The sequence below is a fragment of the Thermobia domestica genome, chromosome 1, assembly GCF_964235325.1.
Source record: "Thermobia domestica chromosome 1, izTheDome1.hap1.1, whole genome shotgun sequence".
NCBI lineage: Eukaryota > Metazoa > Arthropoda > Insecta > Zygentoma > Lepismatidae > Thermobia > Thermobia domestica.
The window spans coordinates 105,141,110-105,159,597 of NC_137454.1; the positions used below are offsets into that span (position 1 = coordinate 105,141,110).

Below are 18,488 nucleotides of genomic sequence, written 5' to 3' on the forward strand. Positions count from 1 at the left end.
TGGATACTCTCCTCTTCGGAGGCAGAGATGCCCAGAATCAGTTGATGACCTTGGCATCTCTACTGGCTAACGAATATCTTTTGTGCTTCCTCTTTTATTGCGTGTTTTCCTAACACAGTACCATGGCTTCTCCTACACAACCCTCATATCAGCATTGGGGATTACCGTAAATCATCCCAAGTCCACCTGACGCTGCTGCTCTTGACAGGCAACGCAGGGAAAGCCATAAACGTGCTCAAGGTACTAACCGATCTCCATCTGGATCTCGATCTCGCTCACATTCACCAGCTGTTTCAAGATCAACTCTGTCTCAACCATCAAAGAAAGCTCACGCCATTAGCGATTCTGAATTTGAACTTCAGATAGATCTATGAGACGACCGGCAATTTCCCCCATTAGAAACACCGCAACGTCCACCGGTATACAGTTTTCTACTTCAACAGTTTGATCCTAAGTTTACCAATCTCAAAATTCTGCTCCAGCAATTCTGAAAGTACGTGCCTCGTACATCAATTTCTGAGCTCATACCTACTCTCAATGGCATCATCATCAAATCAGCAGATGAGAAATTGGTCTATAAAATTCTCAACCGCTATATCTATGAAGTCTTCGGCAAAACACCTCCACGGAAGTCGCCTACATTTTCCGTTGTTATATGTGGTGTGGACCCGTCGATCACAGATGACGAGGTTACAGAAGAGCTCAAACAGGAAAGCCATGTCATTACTAAATGTATACCTATTAAGTACAACATGGGACCGACTTACATGATGCGTGTTCTTACTTCGCATCAAGAAACCATTGATGAAATACTAACTTCGGGGGCATTCATCTTCAGACGTAGACACCGGGTTGAGACATCTCGCACTTCCGAACCTCCTGCTCAGATGTAAAAAATGTTAGAAATAAAATTCGCATCCGACATCTAAATGTCCAAATCAACCGACATGTGGGTTTTATTCTGGGCCTCACTATACTAAGGTCTGTCCAAATACACAACTACCACCTAAATGCAATACATGTCCTAAGCAACATCCCACGTTCAGCTACAAATGCAAAGCCAGACCACCAGCTAATGAGACAAAGCCTGAACTTGTTGTGCCTATCAGACCACCCGAAACTAAATCTTCTGAATCTCCGCCTATTACCTCAGTGTACCAACCTATCACTATCGAACAGCTTCTTGCATTTTTCACTGTAGCAATGCTGAATATTCATCCATTTCAACAACAATATGTACTCCAACAAATTCAACTTGCAGCTCAGGCAACTCTTTATGTTACCTTTAACGCTACATAATTAGGTCCATATGCTTACTTCCATGCTACCACCGTTCCACCTAGCTCTTAAAAACCTCATTCACCCTATACCGATCATAATGGCTTTAGTTTTCCTGTTTCTTAACATACGATCTATTCAATCTCATAAACCACTGTTCGAACAACTATGACTGGAAGACCATGTCAACGCATTTCTTCTAAATGAAACTCATCTGAAGCCATTCCAAAACTGCAATTTTTTCGCTTCACACTGCTCAGGGCTGACAGTACTATAATCATGTGCCGTGCAAATGGTGAAGTCGCCATTGGATTTTCTTCACAATCGCTTATTTCCAACATTCTCTGCCAACACGAAATCTACCGGAATATGTAATCACTACTCTATACTATAAAGAATTATATGTAACTTTAGCTATCAATTATATCCACTGTGGACACTCCATTCCTCTCAATTTCTTTCAATATATTTCAGACACTTTTCGTACCTACATCATCATGACGGATATCAATTTTCATAGTCAAACGGCTCGCCAGGAGGAGCAATTTCTCGACTCCATTGCAATAGAAACAACCGGCACATTCCATAATCTGCCTTATTCTACACGACCGATTTCCGACACTACCTCGGATGTTGTCATTACTTCTGCCAATCTCTCCCCACATTGTAATCTCGAAGTTTTAGATCCGTTTGGTAGTGATCATGTTTTCGTCAAACTATCACTCGCATCTTCATATCGTCCATCACCACAGTCCCGTTACTCGTACATTACGCTTTGATAAAGCCGATTGGACGGGATATCGTACCTATCTCAATAGCACTTTTGAAAACCCAGCTCTACCAGAAACGGAGAAAGACCTTTATAATTATCTGTATACAATAACCTTGTCACTCCAAGATGCAACCAACCGTTTTATACCGACTACTAATCTCATGGTTTCCATCCAACCCTACCGCCCAGTTAATTACCACTTATCAGACGCTCACGAGCACTCTACCTACAGAGATTACAAACATACCGGAAATCCAGAGTCATTGAGCTTACATCTTCAATTTCAGCGATAGTCCACAATTATGTTAAAGCCTATAAACTCCGTCAGTGGACAAAAGCCTGCAATACTTTGGCTGATACTGCACATCAATCCAGATACTGGCACCGTATTCAAATGCTTACCGGTCGCAAGAACTCCGTTGCTTATCCTCTAATAGACAACGATCAACCTCTTCAGACAGATAAAGAAAAAGCAGATGCCTTCGCAATCTATCTGCAGTCTATCTTTACGCCAGCCGAAGCTTCCATTCCTCGGAGACATCCCATACACAGGTTTAACATCAATTCATCAGAACTTCAACCAGACACGAGTCATACGTTGCCCAATCATCCTCTCACTGCGCCTATCACTGTAACAGATATGTGCTCCGTCACAGCTCGTAAACGTAACACTGCTCCTGGTCTGGATTCACTCACATACTGCCATGTCAAAGAAGCACCTTTCGTCTTACTACACCTTCTAGCAGCTATTTTTACCTTCATTCTCCGCACAGGTTATCTTCCCGTCCAATGGAAGACTTCCAAAACACTCATGTTTGCTAAACCTCATAAACCTCTCAATACCGTGTCATCCTACCGACCTATTCAGTTAACTTCAACTTTCAGCAAAATTCTGGAACGCATCCTGGTCATTCGACTTCACGCTCACTTAACGGCGAAAAATTTACTTCCTTTGCATCAACCCGGTTTTCGACCAGGCTATATAATATTAATGATCATCTACTTCGTCTCACCAACATGATCACTAATCATTATAATTCTTCAAAGCCTTCCTGTTTAGTTTTATTCGATCTTGAAAAGGCGTTTGATAAAGTATGGTACATGGGACTTCTTTACAAACTTCTTTCTTTCCGTCTTCCTATCACATACCTCCGCTTCATCTATAACTTTCTTACCAACCGTCTGGCTTATGTCTACATTAATTCCAGTGTATCTTATTCTAGATTTCTTCATAGTGGCGTCCCCCAAGGCTCAGCCTTATCCCCTCTTTTATATTTGCTCTATGTCACTGACATGCCGTCATTACCTCTAAGTGTCCACACTTTCCAGTATACCGATGACACGGCTTTCTTGACATTAGCTACGACCATCTCCCAAATAAATACTGCGATGAATGAAGCCATTCGTCGGTTTAGCGACTGGTGTCGGACGTGGCGCTTAACAATAAACGCTACCAAAACCCAGGCTATAGTCTTTATCTCACCAAAACGTCGATCAAGGGTTAATCGAAACCCTGATTGTCTTGCCCTTACAGTAAACCATGCTGACATACACCACTCGAAAACAGCGACCTACTTGGGTATCACATCTGATCACCATCTTACATGGCGTCCACATCTCGCTACGGTCGTAAGCAAAGCCAAAACAGACTTAATTTACTTAAAAGTCTCATTGGTATAACGTGGGATGTCCGTTCCTCTACACTCATCAACACGTGTAAGATTTTCCTCCGTCCCGTTCTTACGTATGGCTTCGCCGCATGGATATCAGCAAGCGTAAAACATTACGAAAAGCTATTAATAATGGAAAGACATGCTCTCCGCCTAGCATACCGCATTAAATTACCGAGTCCAACCCGTGAACTATACGACCGCATTACCTTCCCGCAACTTCTCTACCGCCACGAAGCCCTCAGACTCAAATAGATCAACCAACGCTATAACAGCGAACATGCTTTCTTCTTCGAAACAGTTTATAACGACGCTCCGTACATACAAAACCACCACCTTGCACCTACACATCTCTCATTGCTTTTCGCACTCTCCTTCAAATCATCCAAATCACTCTCCTCATCCGTATGCTCAGCACATCAACCATCCCGGCGCATATATCACCTTCATATCATGCACAGTAAATCCGCTTGTTACTAACAGTCTCCTTACTCATCTCATCATGTCCAGTGTAACGCCCCATTGTAAATGATTCTACAATTGTATTATTAGTACAAGTTAGTACTTACCTCTTGTAATCCTTTTGTATTTGGCAACCCTGCCGAAGCATCATGTTCGCGGGTTCGCGCAAGGGATTCTGGGTACTTGAAGTCGAACCTGAAGACATCATGGTATGATTAATTTGGTGCGCGTTGATAAACTATGTCAAATCTCTAATTTACAGCCGCCATCGTTAAGTTGAATAGTGTGTGCTTCACTTTATGCTTTAAGGAACGGTTTCACATGTTTTGGCAAGTGTGCCACTATTTAGCATAATAAGAAATTCCGAATGTAGTTGGGATATACTTATTAGCCCAGGCTGCCACGTGAGTCATCTTTGTGTAGGTGTATGTTTTAAGTTGGCTCTGTTCAGTTACTTCTGCATATTCAAATATCTAGTGAATAACATTCTCAGAGTGGACTGCTCATCATGTTTTTCAGTGAGCCATACTTTTACTTGCAATCAGAAATGATGTATTTAATGTCCAACTAAATTCTTAGCAGCGGGGCCCCCCCAACTCATTCGCAATGTCCGTGAAGCGTATCAGAAGTAAGTACTTTCCTCATCAGTCCTATTCAGAAATATCCGTGCCTTTATGTAATATGGAAGCATCAGGAGTTTATGGTAAATTTGCCAGTGGAAATATGACATTCTGGAAGTGGAATCCAGAACATTGTCATCATTGTGTTTTATTCAAGTGGCAAGTACGGATACAGGTTTATCACTTGTTCCTGCTACTTTTGCTTGTGCTGTTTAGCCATTTGATCGTACGTAACCTGGTGACTTATGTGATCCAGTACTCCCGAGTGACTATTTAAGAAGTCAAGAATTCAGCATTCTCCCAAGAAGTTGGAATGGAACTTTGTACATAGGCTTACAATTTGAAGTGTCTATCCATAAGAGTTAATATCTACACGTTTAAGTTTCATCAATACACTATTTGTGTCTCTTACGAAGCGTTCAATTAATATGTCCTCAGTACGATGTTATGATAGCGCTACTTATTAGTCAAACTCTCCGTTGATATTCATAATATATACTTTATCTTCATTGTCTGTTAAACTGTCCAGTGAACGTCATGGATTTTTAGCATCAGGATCGGTGTGTTTACTTTTGGCGACGGTGCCCCCCAGCTTTCACCTGCCCAGATCGAGTTGTGTGCAAGATGAAGAATTCTCCTCATGTTCTATCTTCTAGACGTTATAGCTTAAGGGAAGTTCTCCACAACAGTGATCAGTTATTCTGTCTCAGTTTCTGTGCATCGTATGCGTTTTGAATAGCAGTTAGTGTGTATTTCTTGGTGTCCAGTTGGAAATGTGTTCCGTTAATAGTGCAAGTGCATTTATGAAAGGTATAGCAGTCTCTGCTTGTTTACACCTGTCAGAAGGGTAAGTACCCTGTGTTGTGTGTGTGCCCGCCTTCGTAGCAGGCTGACCATAATTCTGCTTTGTACAGAATTATCTTTTCTGCTGCTGATTAATTGGAATCATATTGCATAGCGCCCGTATGTGGATTCGCTGATGCCCGTCTTAAGAATGTAATTTCGACGATTGTCTGTTTGCACTTATCAATGCCGAAGTAAGCCGTAGGAACACCACTACCTATATGATTGTCTAGTTAACTGCTGTGTATTGAGTTTATCACTGTCGGAAGCAGGAGTGTGCTTTCAGTATTTAGGAGACACCTGGCCGTCTAGCACAAGTTGATTCAATATGTTGTCCTTTTGTTTCTCCACTTAAAGCTGGTGTGACTTTTACTGTTGTCAGTCTATATGGATCACGTTACCGTCGTTTCCTTTTAAGTTCGGTCCAAATACGCCGCTACTTGGCGATCACATGGGTTTTGTTAGTTAGAGCATTACGTCTGTATAATTATGATGTTCGCTTGTACTTTGCATCCTGATCAGCGCTGGCGTTCAGCAATGTATTGTTCGTTTTACTTGTAATGCCTAATATTCACATTTGTCTAATTTATCCACCCTTTTATTTACATTCAAGTCCTCATTCATTTGAGATGAATCACTTGCTCTATGTTTACATACAATGTAGCGAGAACCCATCTAGCATGATGTTTCTTTGGGGTTCCTTACTCCTATAGTGGTTATTAGTAAGCGCATCCTATTATACTTCTGAGTATTACATAATTAGTGTAAACCCGACTAGTCGTGGTAAGTAAATCTACGTTTGCTCGAGCCATTTATCCTATTATCTGTTAGTGTCATATTACTCGTTATGCAATTTTATAGAAATATATATGTATATGTTCCAATATTTTTGTTTTATAAGAGTGTTGAATCCCATATCATTATTTTCAATTACAGTATAGCAATATGATGGGTGTGAGTTTATTCAATTAAGTAACTAAGCAAGTCGCTAAGTATAACATTGCAGGGTTATCTCAGAAAGCAGTTACAACGGTAACTTCATTATGGTTTTGGTGTAATAATTGGTGAGATCCCGTATTCTAAATCTGTGAATGTTTTTACAGTCCAATAAAATGTTGCAACACCCTACCATAAGTGTTATGTTTTGCGAAATTAACTCTGCAGCCTTGTATTTCAGGTTTGGCATTTTCATAAGCTTCAAATAGGTAAGGAAATCACAGCACAAGGGAAGGGCTGTGTTCTGTGCATTCGTAGAGTGTACAGGGGGCAGTCTCGCACATGTTGGATTCGTTTTACCGTTGTACTAATAGTTTTTTTTTCTTTTCTCGTTCTTTTATTAACGCATTAATTCAGAGCAATCTTATATAGTTTTAGCATCTGTTGCTATTCTTCTCCTGTGTCATAGCATTAGCACAGGTGGCGACCCTTTTCATATATCTATCAACTCAGTGCCCTGGCACTGAACATCAAACTTAGCCGTAGCCTGCCAGGGATTAGGGCCCTCTGAGGCGCTACAGCGGTTTGTTGTTTTTGGCGACCTGATCGCCAGGATATCAGCTGGTACCTATTGATTTTTCTTGTGTTCTAGTGATTTCTATTTTTATTTCTCTATATAGAATTTTGTTGGCATCGTATTGCAATCTTGTTCATCACTATCTTGTACATTCTGTATATTCCTTAGCTTCCGAAGATGGATACCGTCATCTTTGAATTTTCCGAAAAAAAAAAGTCTTACTGTTTTGAGTCAACCTTCATCGTAGGTGAGGTGCAGCGCTCTCTGTTGACATATTCGAATTGGGTTGGGGACCCGCATCATATATCAGTGAAGTAAAAGTCAATTGAGTGTTTAACGTCAAATAAACTATTTTTTCAGTGTATTCTTTTAATCTTAGTGCATGTGTTAAACTGTTAGTGCCAGAATGAACAAGTCTAAGAGGAAAACTCGTCAGTGTGGCCATTCAGGCACTTTATTAGAGTGTACATCCTGTAATTCTTGGTACTGTAAACAGTGTTCAGGATTAAGTGAAGAAGCTTTCGCCGAAAAGGGCAAGCCTAATGTTTTGTGGGATTGTAATTCATGTTTGGTACAATTCCCAGGAGTAGCAGATAATACTATTGAAATAGATGATGTAAACACTGGATCTTTGGTAGAGAAGAGTCAAAGTGGAAGTAGTAGTGGTGAAGTTGGTATTGCTTCTAATTTTTCTGAGATACTAGCACAGCTTACTACCCAAATAAACTCAATAAAAGTGGTTGTGACGGAAGAAACATCGCAGTTAAGGTCAGATGTGGTTAATGAAAACTCCCAGTTGAAATCAGCCGTATCAGCCATAACAGAAGAAGTTTCGCAGGTTAAAGCGGCAGTGATTTCTGAAATTTCCGAAGTCGTAGAAAAGGAAATGTCAGAGCTGAAGGACACCGTGGATCGTCATATCAAAGAGCAGGATGCTCGTATTGCAGCCTTGAGTAACCAATTAGAAAATAATACGGCGGAGTTGAATCATCAACTGGAAGTGGTGAACGAAAATTTAGCCTCTCAGGAAGAAACCCTGCTTAATTGCTTGAGAGACAATAGTACGTGTAAGCGTCAATTGGAAGCGTTGTCTACCCAAGTGAAAGAAATCCACCAGACCAGCAACTCTTGTTTAGGACTACGGGACGAACTTGAAGCCTTGAAGGAGAAGGTTGATAGCCTTTTTGATCAAGATTATGATGAAGAAGTGGAAGAGCAAAGTAACCAGCTCAATTCTGATGTTGTTAACGTGGAGCGTAGACACTTCACAGACTTTGAAAGATTTTTAGGTCTTGTTAATCCTAGTACTTGTGAGGGCAGTAGTCAGTCTGATGTTCCAGTGGTTGTTTCTAGTCCTTTGATTGGAACTACTTCAGTAACCACTACTTCTTGTCTTCGCCCGGCCAAAGTCAATCTGTCCCAGGTGCAACATTTCTTTAACAATGCTAGTTGTGTTTCCACTGCTTCTGCGCATGGTATGCCGCATAGTCATTGCACTCATTCTCAGCCTGGTAATGACAAAGGTTTGAACGGTCGGAAAGCTGATGGTTTTTCTAGTTATGAGCGAAATAATTTATTCAACCCTTTTCTTTCTCAGCATACTAAAGATAGGAATGATTTGCCTTGTGTTTCGTCAGTCGGTGTCGGTCGAGGTGACTCTGCTTACCCAAGAACTTCCACCTTGGAGCCAGATGTCCCCTCTTTCTTGTCAAACGGTTGTCCACTGTCTAGCATCAATGGTAACAATAATAATGGTCATGGTTTAAAATCGTTACGTCTGTCAGATCTGAGTCATTTCCCTGAGTTTACAGGTAATGTGTTGGAGATTTCCCCACTTGATTTCTTGCAACAATTAGAACAGAATTTTAAGTTGTTGAATCTTGATCCTGAATACCAAGTGTTAGTTGCTATGAGAGCTATGAAGGACTCTGCTGCTTGTTGGATCTCGCAGGTCTCAGATCAAATTCATTCATATCATGATTTTAAACGTCTTTTCTTGTCGCAATATCTAAATCCAAAGGTCTGTAGGGCTCAGTGGAGATATTTGCTGTCCACCAAGTATAACCCCAGCATTCACGGAAAAGCTTCTGAGTTTGTGTGGAAACTTTCTAAAGGTTTAAGGATGCTCAAGAATAACATGTCACAAATAGAATTAGTGGATTATTTAATTGATACCCTACCTCCAGAGTATCAGTTTACTTTAAGTCAAGTAGAAATCACTTCTGTTTCTGAGCTCGCTGAGCGCCTAATGCGGCTGGAAGTACCTGATAAAACTAAGTTATTAAACAGTCCTCTAGTGTCTTTAGAGTCATTTAATTTCAAACGTAAAGCAGGTAATGACAATGACACTCCTAGTAAGAGTAAGAAACGCAATGTGCATTTTGATGTTAATCTCGCCACTACTATGATCAATGAAAACAATAATGAACAAGGTAGCTCTAGTGTAAATTCTAGTTCTGAAAATAAGGTAACTACTAAAGAGAAATGGGCTCAAGTGGGATATGCTAACGTAAAGGATTACCTAGGCAATAATCCTCCTGATAATAGCAATAACAATAATAGCAATAATGTCAATTTTAGGCGTAATAACCGAAGAAGGTTTGGTTTTGGTAACCGTAATAATAACAATAGTAGTAATAATTTTAACAATAGGCAGAGTAATTTTAATAATAGACAGGCTAATCGTAACGTAAGAAGAGTAAATGTTAGAAATAGAAATGCTAGTAGAAATGCTAATAATCAGTCAGGAAATTCTTGTGAACAGGCTGAACCTATTTCATCTTGTTGTAATTGTAATCATTGTCCTAATTTTAGGAATAATCATGAAAGTATGGGTGTAAATTCACAAACTGTCTCTGAGCCTTATGCTCAAGGTAATGCAACTTTAAATTAACAGGGCAGACTCCTGATTGGTCGCCTGGAGCCCGCCAAGATTGTAGTAAGCGACCAGAAGCTATATTATCTAACCGAACTAACGGTACATGGTTCACTCAGTCTCCTCTTCAAGTTTATTTTATTTTAAATGAAAATTCTCTTGACAGTGTCAATGAAAATAGTACTTTCGTAAAGTCACCTTATCTGTCAGGCCAGATAGCAGGTTTATCCCTATCCTGTATAATTGATAGTGGGTGCGAAGCTAACCTTTTGAGTTATGATAATTGGAAAAGGATTGTAGAAGTGTTACCCACCGCCAAGCTCGTGCCAGCCAAGCATGTAACTCTGCAAGCCTTTGTAGGCGATAACAAACACCGAGTTAGAGGCCAAAAGACTTTATATCTAGAATTCTCTGGTCATGTTCTCGAAGTTTCTTTCTTCATTGTGGAAGGTATGAAGTCAGACGTTCTTTTAGGAACTCCTTTCTTGAGTAAATACAGTTGCATTGTGGACTTTGCTAACCGTATCCTTACCTTTAAGGACTTAGACGGCAAGCCAGCGAAGTTGAATCTGAACTCCGTATGGATAAGTTCAATGGAACCAGAACCTTTAATACAAGAAGTGAACCAGGAAGATGATTATTTGGTGCCCGTGAGCGAAATTCAAGATACTATTTTGTCCAGAGCTGATTTAACGGAAGATGTTAAGTCAAGATTAGTAGATTTATTAATTCGGTACCGAGAATTATTCTCTGAGAGACCTAGACCGGCAAAGATAAAGCCGCTGAAGATCGAACTTACAGATAATGAGCCAGTGGTGTGCAAGCCATATCCGATAGCCTACTCAATGCGAGAACCATTTAGAAAACTCTTGCAAAAGTGGTTAGAATGGGGAGTCATTGAAGAGAGATTGTCACCGTATTTAAACCCGGTGCACTGCGTCTACAAGGCAGACAAGCAGTCTATTAGACCCACATTGGATTTAAGGCACCTGAATAGAAAGGTAATATCTGCTAACGTGCGAGTGGAGCCCATACAAGATATATTAGCTCGTCTCAAAGGTTCTATGGTGTTTTCTTCATTTGATTGTAAAGATGGATATTATTGTCTACCCTTAGAAGAAGAATCTTATGAGAAGACAGCTTTCTTATTTGAAGGAAGACAATATTGTTTTCGTTACCTAGTGATGGGACTGAAATCTGCTACCAGTTTGTTTCAGTTCGTTATGAACAGTATATTCGACCTGTCCACAAAACATTTTGTCTCCTGTTATTTAGACGACCTTCTTTGTTTTTCTCCTTCTATAGAACAACATTTCGAGCATTTGGAATTTATTCTGTATACGTTAAACAAGTTAAATTTTTCTCTAAATTTTCGTAAATGTAGATTCTTGTTTTCCGAGCTGTTATTTCTAGGACACATTATATCTGGCCGAGAAGTTAAGGTTAACTCCAAGCTGAATGAAACTATTAGAAATTTTTCTGTGCCTAGAACTCGTAAGCAGTTACGTCAATTTTTGGGCATAGCCAATTGGCGTCGCAAATTTATTAACAATTACGCCGAATTAACCGAAGATTTAGTGCATCTTCTACGCAAGGAATTGAAATTTCAGTTCGGCCCAGAGCAACTGAAAGCTTTTGAACTGTTAAAGCAAGAGTTAATTTCTCCTCCTGCCTTAGCGTTGCCTGACATGAGTCAAACTTTTCACATCTTTTCAGATTCCTCTGCCATAGCTATTGGAGGATATATTGGTCAGTACGAAGGTGACGAATTTAGAGTTATCTCTTATGCCAGTAGACGTATTAAGCCCACTGAAATGTCATTGTCTATTTTCCAGACAGAATTATTAGCAGTAGTATTTCTGTGTGAGAGATTCGCAGATTATATTCTTGGTAGAGAAACTGTTGTCCATACAGACAACAAGGCCATAACACATCTTAAAACTATACGTAATTTAGATGCTAGAACCACTAGGTTATTACTAAAGCTTCAGGATTATAACTTGCAGTTTGAACACCTGTCTTCTGGTGAGAATTATATTGCTGATGTTATTTCACGTAATCCCCCTGAGGAGGATGAGTCTGGTAGTGCTATGTACATGGTGAATGTTGTGTTAGAAATTTAACTCAATCTTCTTTCTTACAGCTAATGTCTAAAGAACAACAAAATGATGTTTTTGTTAGTAAATGTTTAACTAAATTGGAGGAAGGTAATTCAAATTATTGTAAACATTTAAATTTAGTGTATGTTAAGCAATCTAATGTTTGGAAATTAATTATTCCTAAAAGTCTAGTTCATGTAGTAATAGACGAAATTCATAAGGAAGCCCATTTTGGTTCCAGGAAATGTTACTTGCACTGTAGAAAACTTTTCTATTGGCCGAATATGAAGCGTGACATAGCTAAATTTATAAATGATTGTGAAATTTGTGCAACAACTAAACCATGTTCACAGGCCAAGATACATCAAATTTGTCATGTGGAGGCAGACCGCCCACATTGTAAATTAAGTGTAGATCTTATAGGGCGTTTACCAAAGAGTAACTCTTATTCTTACATATTATCTGTCTTAGATGTCTATAGTAAATTTCTTGTGTTGTATCCAGTAAGGAATGCTAATGCTAAAGAGATCACTTCCATTTTTACTAAAAGGTATTTTTACCATTATCCTATTCCCCAGGAACTCATTACGGACAGGGGAGCACAGTTTGTTTGTTGCCTGTGGCGTCGTTTCTGTCGCAGAAATGGCATTCAACATTTGTTGTTGAGCCCGTATAATCCAAAATCTAATCCTGTAGAAAGATATCATTCAGAAGTTTCTCGTTTGTTAAGAGTATTTATTAACAAAGACCATACTCAATGGAGTCAAAAATTATCAGAGATTCAGTCATTGTTAAATAATTCTATATCTCTTACTACTGGTTACGCTCCTTCAGAGCTTTTTCTTAATTTCTCAGCTCTAGATAATTTCAAGAAAGAATTAGATTGGCCTTCAGAGTTTGGTGAAGTAGACTATAAGTTTAGACATCAGTCAGTATTGTTAAATACAAAGAAAAGTCTCAAGAAAAATGATTCTAAAGTGAAAACTAAAGGTGTCGAAATTAAAATTGGTGATCTTGTTTTCGTAAAAAATCAGAAGCATAGCTCTATGATGGATAAGACCATTAGCAAGTTTTTCTTAAAGTATTTGGGTCCATTTTTGGTCATAGGTGTAGAAAATAACGCAGTAAGTTTGGTTAATTTAAACAATGAGTGGATTGGTACTTATAATTTAGATAATGTTAAGTTGTTCAACTGTTCTCTGGAGAAGCGCCAGGAATTGTTGGTGAATACGTACTTATAAAAAAAAAACTATTTGGTCAAAGTTTTTTTTTTTCTTCAACCAGGGCGAGGTTGTAACGCCCCATTGTAAATGATTCTACAATTGTATTATTAGTACAAGTTAGTACTTACCTCTTGTAATCCTTTTGTATTTGGCAACCCTGCCGAAGCATCATGTTCGCGGGTTCGCGCAAGGGATTCTGGGTACTTGAAGTCGAACCTGAAGACATCATGGTATGATTAATTTGGTGCGCGTTGATAAACTATGTCAAATCTCTAATTTACAGCCGCCATCGTTAAGTTGAATAGTGTGTGCTTCACTTTATGCTTTAAGGAACTGTTTCACATGTTTTGGCAAGTGTGCCACTATTTAGCATAATAAGAAATTCCGAATGTAGTTGGGATATACTTATTAGCCCAGGCTGCCACGTGAGTCATCTTTGTGTAGGTGTATGTTTTAAGTTGGCTCTGTTCAGTTACTTCTGCATATTCAAATATCTAGTGAATAACATTCTCAGAGTGGACTGCTCATCATGTTTTTCAGTGAGCCATACTTTTACTTGCAATCAGAAATGATGTATTTAATGTCCAACTAAATTCTTAGCAGCGGGGCCCCCCCAACTCATTCGCAATGTCCGTGAAGCGTATCAGAAGTAAGTACTTTCCTCATCAGTCCTATTCAGAAATATCCGTGCCTTTATGTAATATGGAAGCATCAGGAGTTTATGGTAAATTTGCCAGTGGAAATATGACATTCTGGAAGTGGAATCCAGAACATTGTCATCATTGTGTTTTATTCAAGTGGCAAGTACGGATACAGGTTTATCACTTGTTCCTGCTACTTTTGCTTGTGCTGTTTAGCCATTTGATCGTACGTAACCTGGTGACTTATGTGATCCAGTACTCCCGAGTGACTATTTAAGAAGTCAAGAATTCAGCATTCTCCCAAGAAGTTGGAATGGAACTTTGTACATAGGCTTACAATTTGAAGTGTCTATCCATAAGAGTTAATATCTACACGTTTAAGTTTCATCAATACACTATTTGTGTCTCTTACGAAGCGTTCAATTAATATGTCCTCAGTACGATGTTATGATAGCGCTACTTATTAGTCAAACTCTCCGTTGATATTCATAATATATACTTTATCTTCATTGTCTGTTAAACTGTCCAGTGAACGTCATGGATTTTTAGCATCAGGATCGGTGTGTTTACTTTTGGCGACGGTGCCCCCCAGCTTTCACCTGCCCAGATCGAGTTGTGTGCAAGATGAAGAATTCTCCTCATGTTCTATCTTCTAGACGTTATAGCTTAAGGGAAGTTCTCCACAACAGTGATCAGTTATTCTGTCTCAGTTTCTGTGCATCGTATGCGTTTTGAATAGCAGTTAGTGTGTATTTCTTGGTGTCCAGTTGGAAATGTGTTCCGTTAATAGTGCAAGTGCATTTATGAAAGGTATAGCAGTCTCTGCTTGTTTACACCTGTCAGAAGGGTAAGTACCCTGTGTTGTGTGTGTGCCCGCCTTCGTAGCAGGCTGACCATAATTCTGCTTTGTACAGAATTATCTTTTCTGCTGCTGATTAATTGGAATCATATTGCATAGCGCCCGTATGTGGATTCGCTGATGCCCGTCTTAAGAATGTAATTTCGACGATTGTCTGTTTGCACTTATCAATGCCGAAGTAAGCCGTAGGAACACCACTACCTATATGATTGTCTAGTTAACTGCTGTGTATTGAGTTTATCACTGTCGGAAGCAGGAGTGTGCTTTCAGTATTTAGGAGACACCTGGCCGTCTAGCACAAGTTGATTCAATATGTTGTCCTTTTGTTTCTCCACTTAAAGCTGGTGTGACTTTTACTGTTGTCAGTCTATATGGATCACGTTACCGTCGTTTCCTTTTAAGTTCGGTCCAAATACGCCGCTACTTGGCGATCACATGGGTTTTGTTAGTTAGAGCATTACGTCTGTATAATTATGATGTTCGCTTGTACTTTGCATCCTGATCAGCGCTGGCGTTCAGCAATGTATTGTTCGTTTTACTTGTAATGCCTAATATTCACATTTGTCTAATTTATCCACCCTTTTATTTACATTCAAGTCCTCATTCATTTGAGATGAATCACTTGCTCTATGTTTACATACAATGTAGCGAGAACCCATCTAGCATGATGTTTCTTTGGGGTTCCTTACTCCTATAGTGGTTATTAGTAAGCGCATCCTATTATACTTCTGAGTATTACATAATTAGTGTAAACCCGACTAGTCGTGGTAAGTAAATCTACGTTTGCTCGAGCCATTTATCCTATTATCTGTTAGTGTCATATTACTCGTTATGCAATTTTATAGAAATATATATGTATATGTTCCAATATTTTTGTTTTATAAGAGTGTTGAATCCCATATCATTATTTTCAATTACAGTATAGCAATATGATGGGTGTGAGTTTATTCAATTAAGTAACTAAGCAAGTCGCTAAGTATAACATTGCAGGGTTATCTCAGAAAGCAGTTACAACGGTAACTTCATTATGGTTTTGGTGTAATAATTGGTGAGATCCCGTATTCTAAATCTGTGAATGTTTTTACAGTCCAATAAAATGTTGCAACACCCTACCATAAGTGTTATGTTTTGCGAAATTAACTCTGCAGCCTTGTATTTCAGGTTTGGCATTTTCATAAGCTTCAAATAGGTAAGGAAATCACAGCACAAGGGAAGGGCTGTGTTCTGTGCATTCGTAGAGTGTACAGGGGGCAGTCTCGCACATGTTGGATTCGTTTTACCGTTGTACTAATAGTTTTTTTTTCTTTTCTCGTTCTTTTATTAACGCATTAATTCAGAGCAATCTTATATAGTTTTAGCATCTGTTGCTATTCTTCTCCTGTGTCATAGCATTAGCACAGGTGGCGACCCTTTTCATATATCTATCAACTCAGTGCCCTGGCACTGAACATCAAACTTAGCCGTAGCCTGCCAGGGATTAGGGCCCTCTGAGGCGCTACACCAGAGACGCCCCTGGACTGAAGATAACCCAGCATTCATAGCACCTCATTCTCATTTCCTTTAGCAAATTATTCCTAAACAGCATATCCATTCCTGGCCTCCGAACTGTCTATGCTGATTATAAAGAAATGCTTATTGATACTAAATGAAGTCAATAAATGTCTCTTTGCCCAGCTAAAAATTCATCCTACTGCACGATTATATAAAATCTTTCCCGAGTAGAGGGTGCAGCCCTCGCAATGGGTGCTAACTACTCCGTAGCTAGCTAGCTAGCAAAAAAAAAAAAAAAAAAAACGCTTTTGTTGCTATTGTAGCATTTTAATAGGTAGATTAGATTATTATTTTAAGTTGTAAGCCGAAGAGCTATTGATCCTACAAGTTTGATTCCAAGCATTTCAGTCCTTCTGTGCTACAACCAAGAGCCACATCATGGCTTCCTATGGGGAAATATGCCCTCTTTCCTCTAGCCAAATAAAATAAGAAATATTTTTAATTTTTTTCAGAGCTTCATGGAGAGTAAATTCTACACGTTTTGTTATACTATGGCAATTTTAAGGAGCATGGCAACTGTTTCCCTTTGTATATATATATATATATAGATAGATAGATAGATAGATAGATAGATAGATATAGATATAGATAAGTTTATATTTTGGTTTTTAATAGTAGACTAAAGAGCTATTAGTTTGGCTCCAATCGTCCCAATCTTTCTATGCTAGACCTAAGAGCCGAAACCCATTGGTTCAAATCGGAAGGTGGTGCCCAAAAGACATACGCCAAATCTCACAGTCCGTTTTGTACACAAACAAGAAACTCCCAGAAACGGTGCACTAACGATTGAGACCATTTTGGCGCCAGTCGGCGTTGGTGGAGAGCTAGCGTCTAAACTAGATATGCCAATGTTTCACACTTCCTGTTGTGCACATATCTTGTACTAACGATTGAGACTGCTTCCAATCGGTGCAATCCCAATCGGTGTTGGTACGAGTGGGCCTGAATTACATAGATACGCCAATATTTCAAACTTCCTATTGTGCACAAACGATGCACTAACGATTGAAACTATTTTGGTGGCAATCGGTGTTAATAGGGACTGCCGTTTAGACAGCCCACTAAATTACTTTTTAAATACCTTAAAATTGCTTTATGCACAAACACCAATTTACTTGCACAAACGTTAGAGACTATTTTGATGAAATTTAAAAGAGGTGGGGGGCTGTCTAAACAGACGTCTGTCAGACTACAATGTTCAATACTTCAAACTGTTCGGGATAGTTATTAAATAAACATAGCTTTTTTTAGTTATAATTATTATTTATTTTCCTTTTTCTCTTTATGTTTCAGCTGAGTATACAGAGTAATCAAGAGACAACGTCGCAAAATAAAAGTGAAACAAAACAACCACGCATTCTGACACGAGCGATGGAGTCCCTGATGCCAGCGAAAACAGAAAAACCGAAACAAAGCCACCGAAACAGTGAGCAAGACGAAGAACCTTTGCATCAGATCTTACCCAAACCTTCCGAATCTTCTGTTGTCGACAAGCAAGTATCGGACAAATAAAAAAAATAATAAAAAATCGTCAGTTACTTTAGAAAAGTGGGGGAGTAAAAATTTATAAAAGAATTATATTTGGAAAATGACTTTGTCATTAACTATTTCTTTGTGTGAATAAAGCAACTGTTTTGCGTCACTAATTTTATCTTCTATGAATGACAAAGACAAGGTGTCAAAGTATTCTATTAAATCATGACAGCACTTTATTATTATTAAGAAAACAGCTGGAAATACAAAGAAAGACTAACGTGAAATGGGTAGTTTTCTCATGTAAATCGTTAATTTTCCTCCTTTACTATTGGAACAAATCTTACGATAGATAAAAAAATAATCGTAAAAGTGGCTTTGAGAAGATTTAAGGTAAATCACTTGCCTCTATTTTCACAAGAAAAAGTCCATGTTGCGTTCAAGATTGTAGATTGAAGAAAGGGATTGAACGCTGATAGGGGGGAAGAGCTGGACGCTTGGCTCCATGTACACTGGCTTACAAAAGACTTTCCCCACCCGTAGATATTCTTTTTTTTTAACGAGTGAAACGAGTGAACCAGCGTTTGAATCAAAATAGGGGACACTCCC

At 39.0% G+C, this 18,488-nt stretch overlaps 1 protein-coding gene across 2 annotated transcripts in view; it reads left to right on the forward strand.

Annotated features, from left to right (window-relative positions):
• LOC145687911 (testis-specific serine/threonine-protein kinase 3-like) overlaps positions 1–18,052 on the forward strand; it is a 78,798-nt gene extending 60,746 nt beyond the window's left edge. For both annotated transcript variants that reach the window (XM_081761471.1, XM_081761480.1), the window contains exon 6: positions 17,700–18,052. In XM_081761471.1, coding sequence (XP_081617597.1) covers positions 17,700–17,918 — 219 coding nt within the window. In that variant the 3' untranslated portion in view covers positions 17,919–18,052. The remainder of the gene's footprint in view (positions 1–17,699) is intronic.
• The last annotated feature ends 436 nt before the right edge of the window (positions 18,053–18,488 follow it).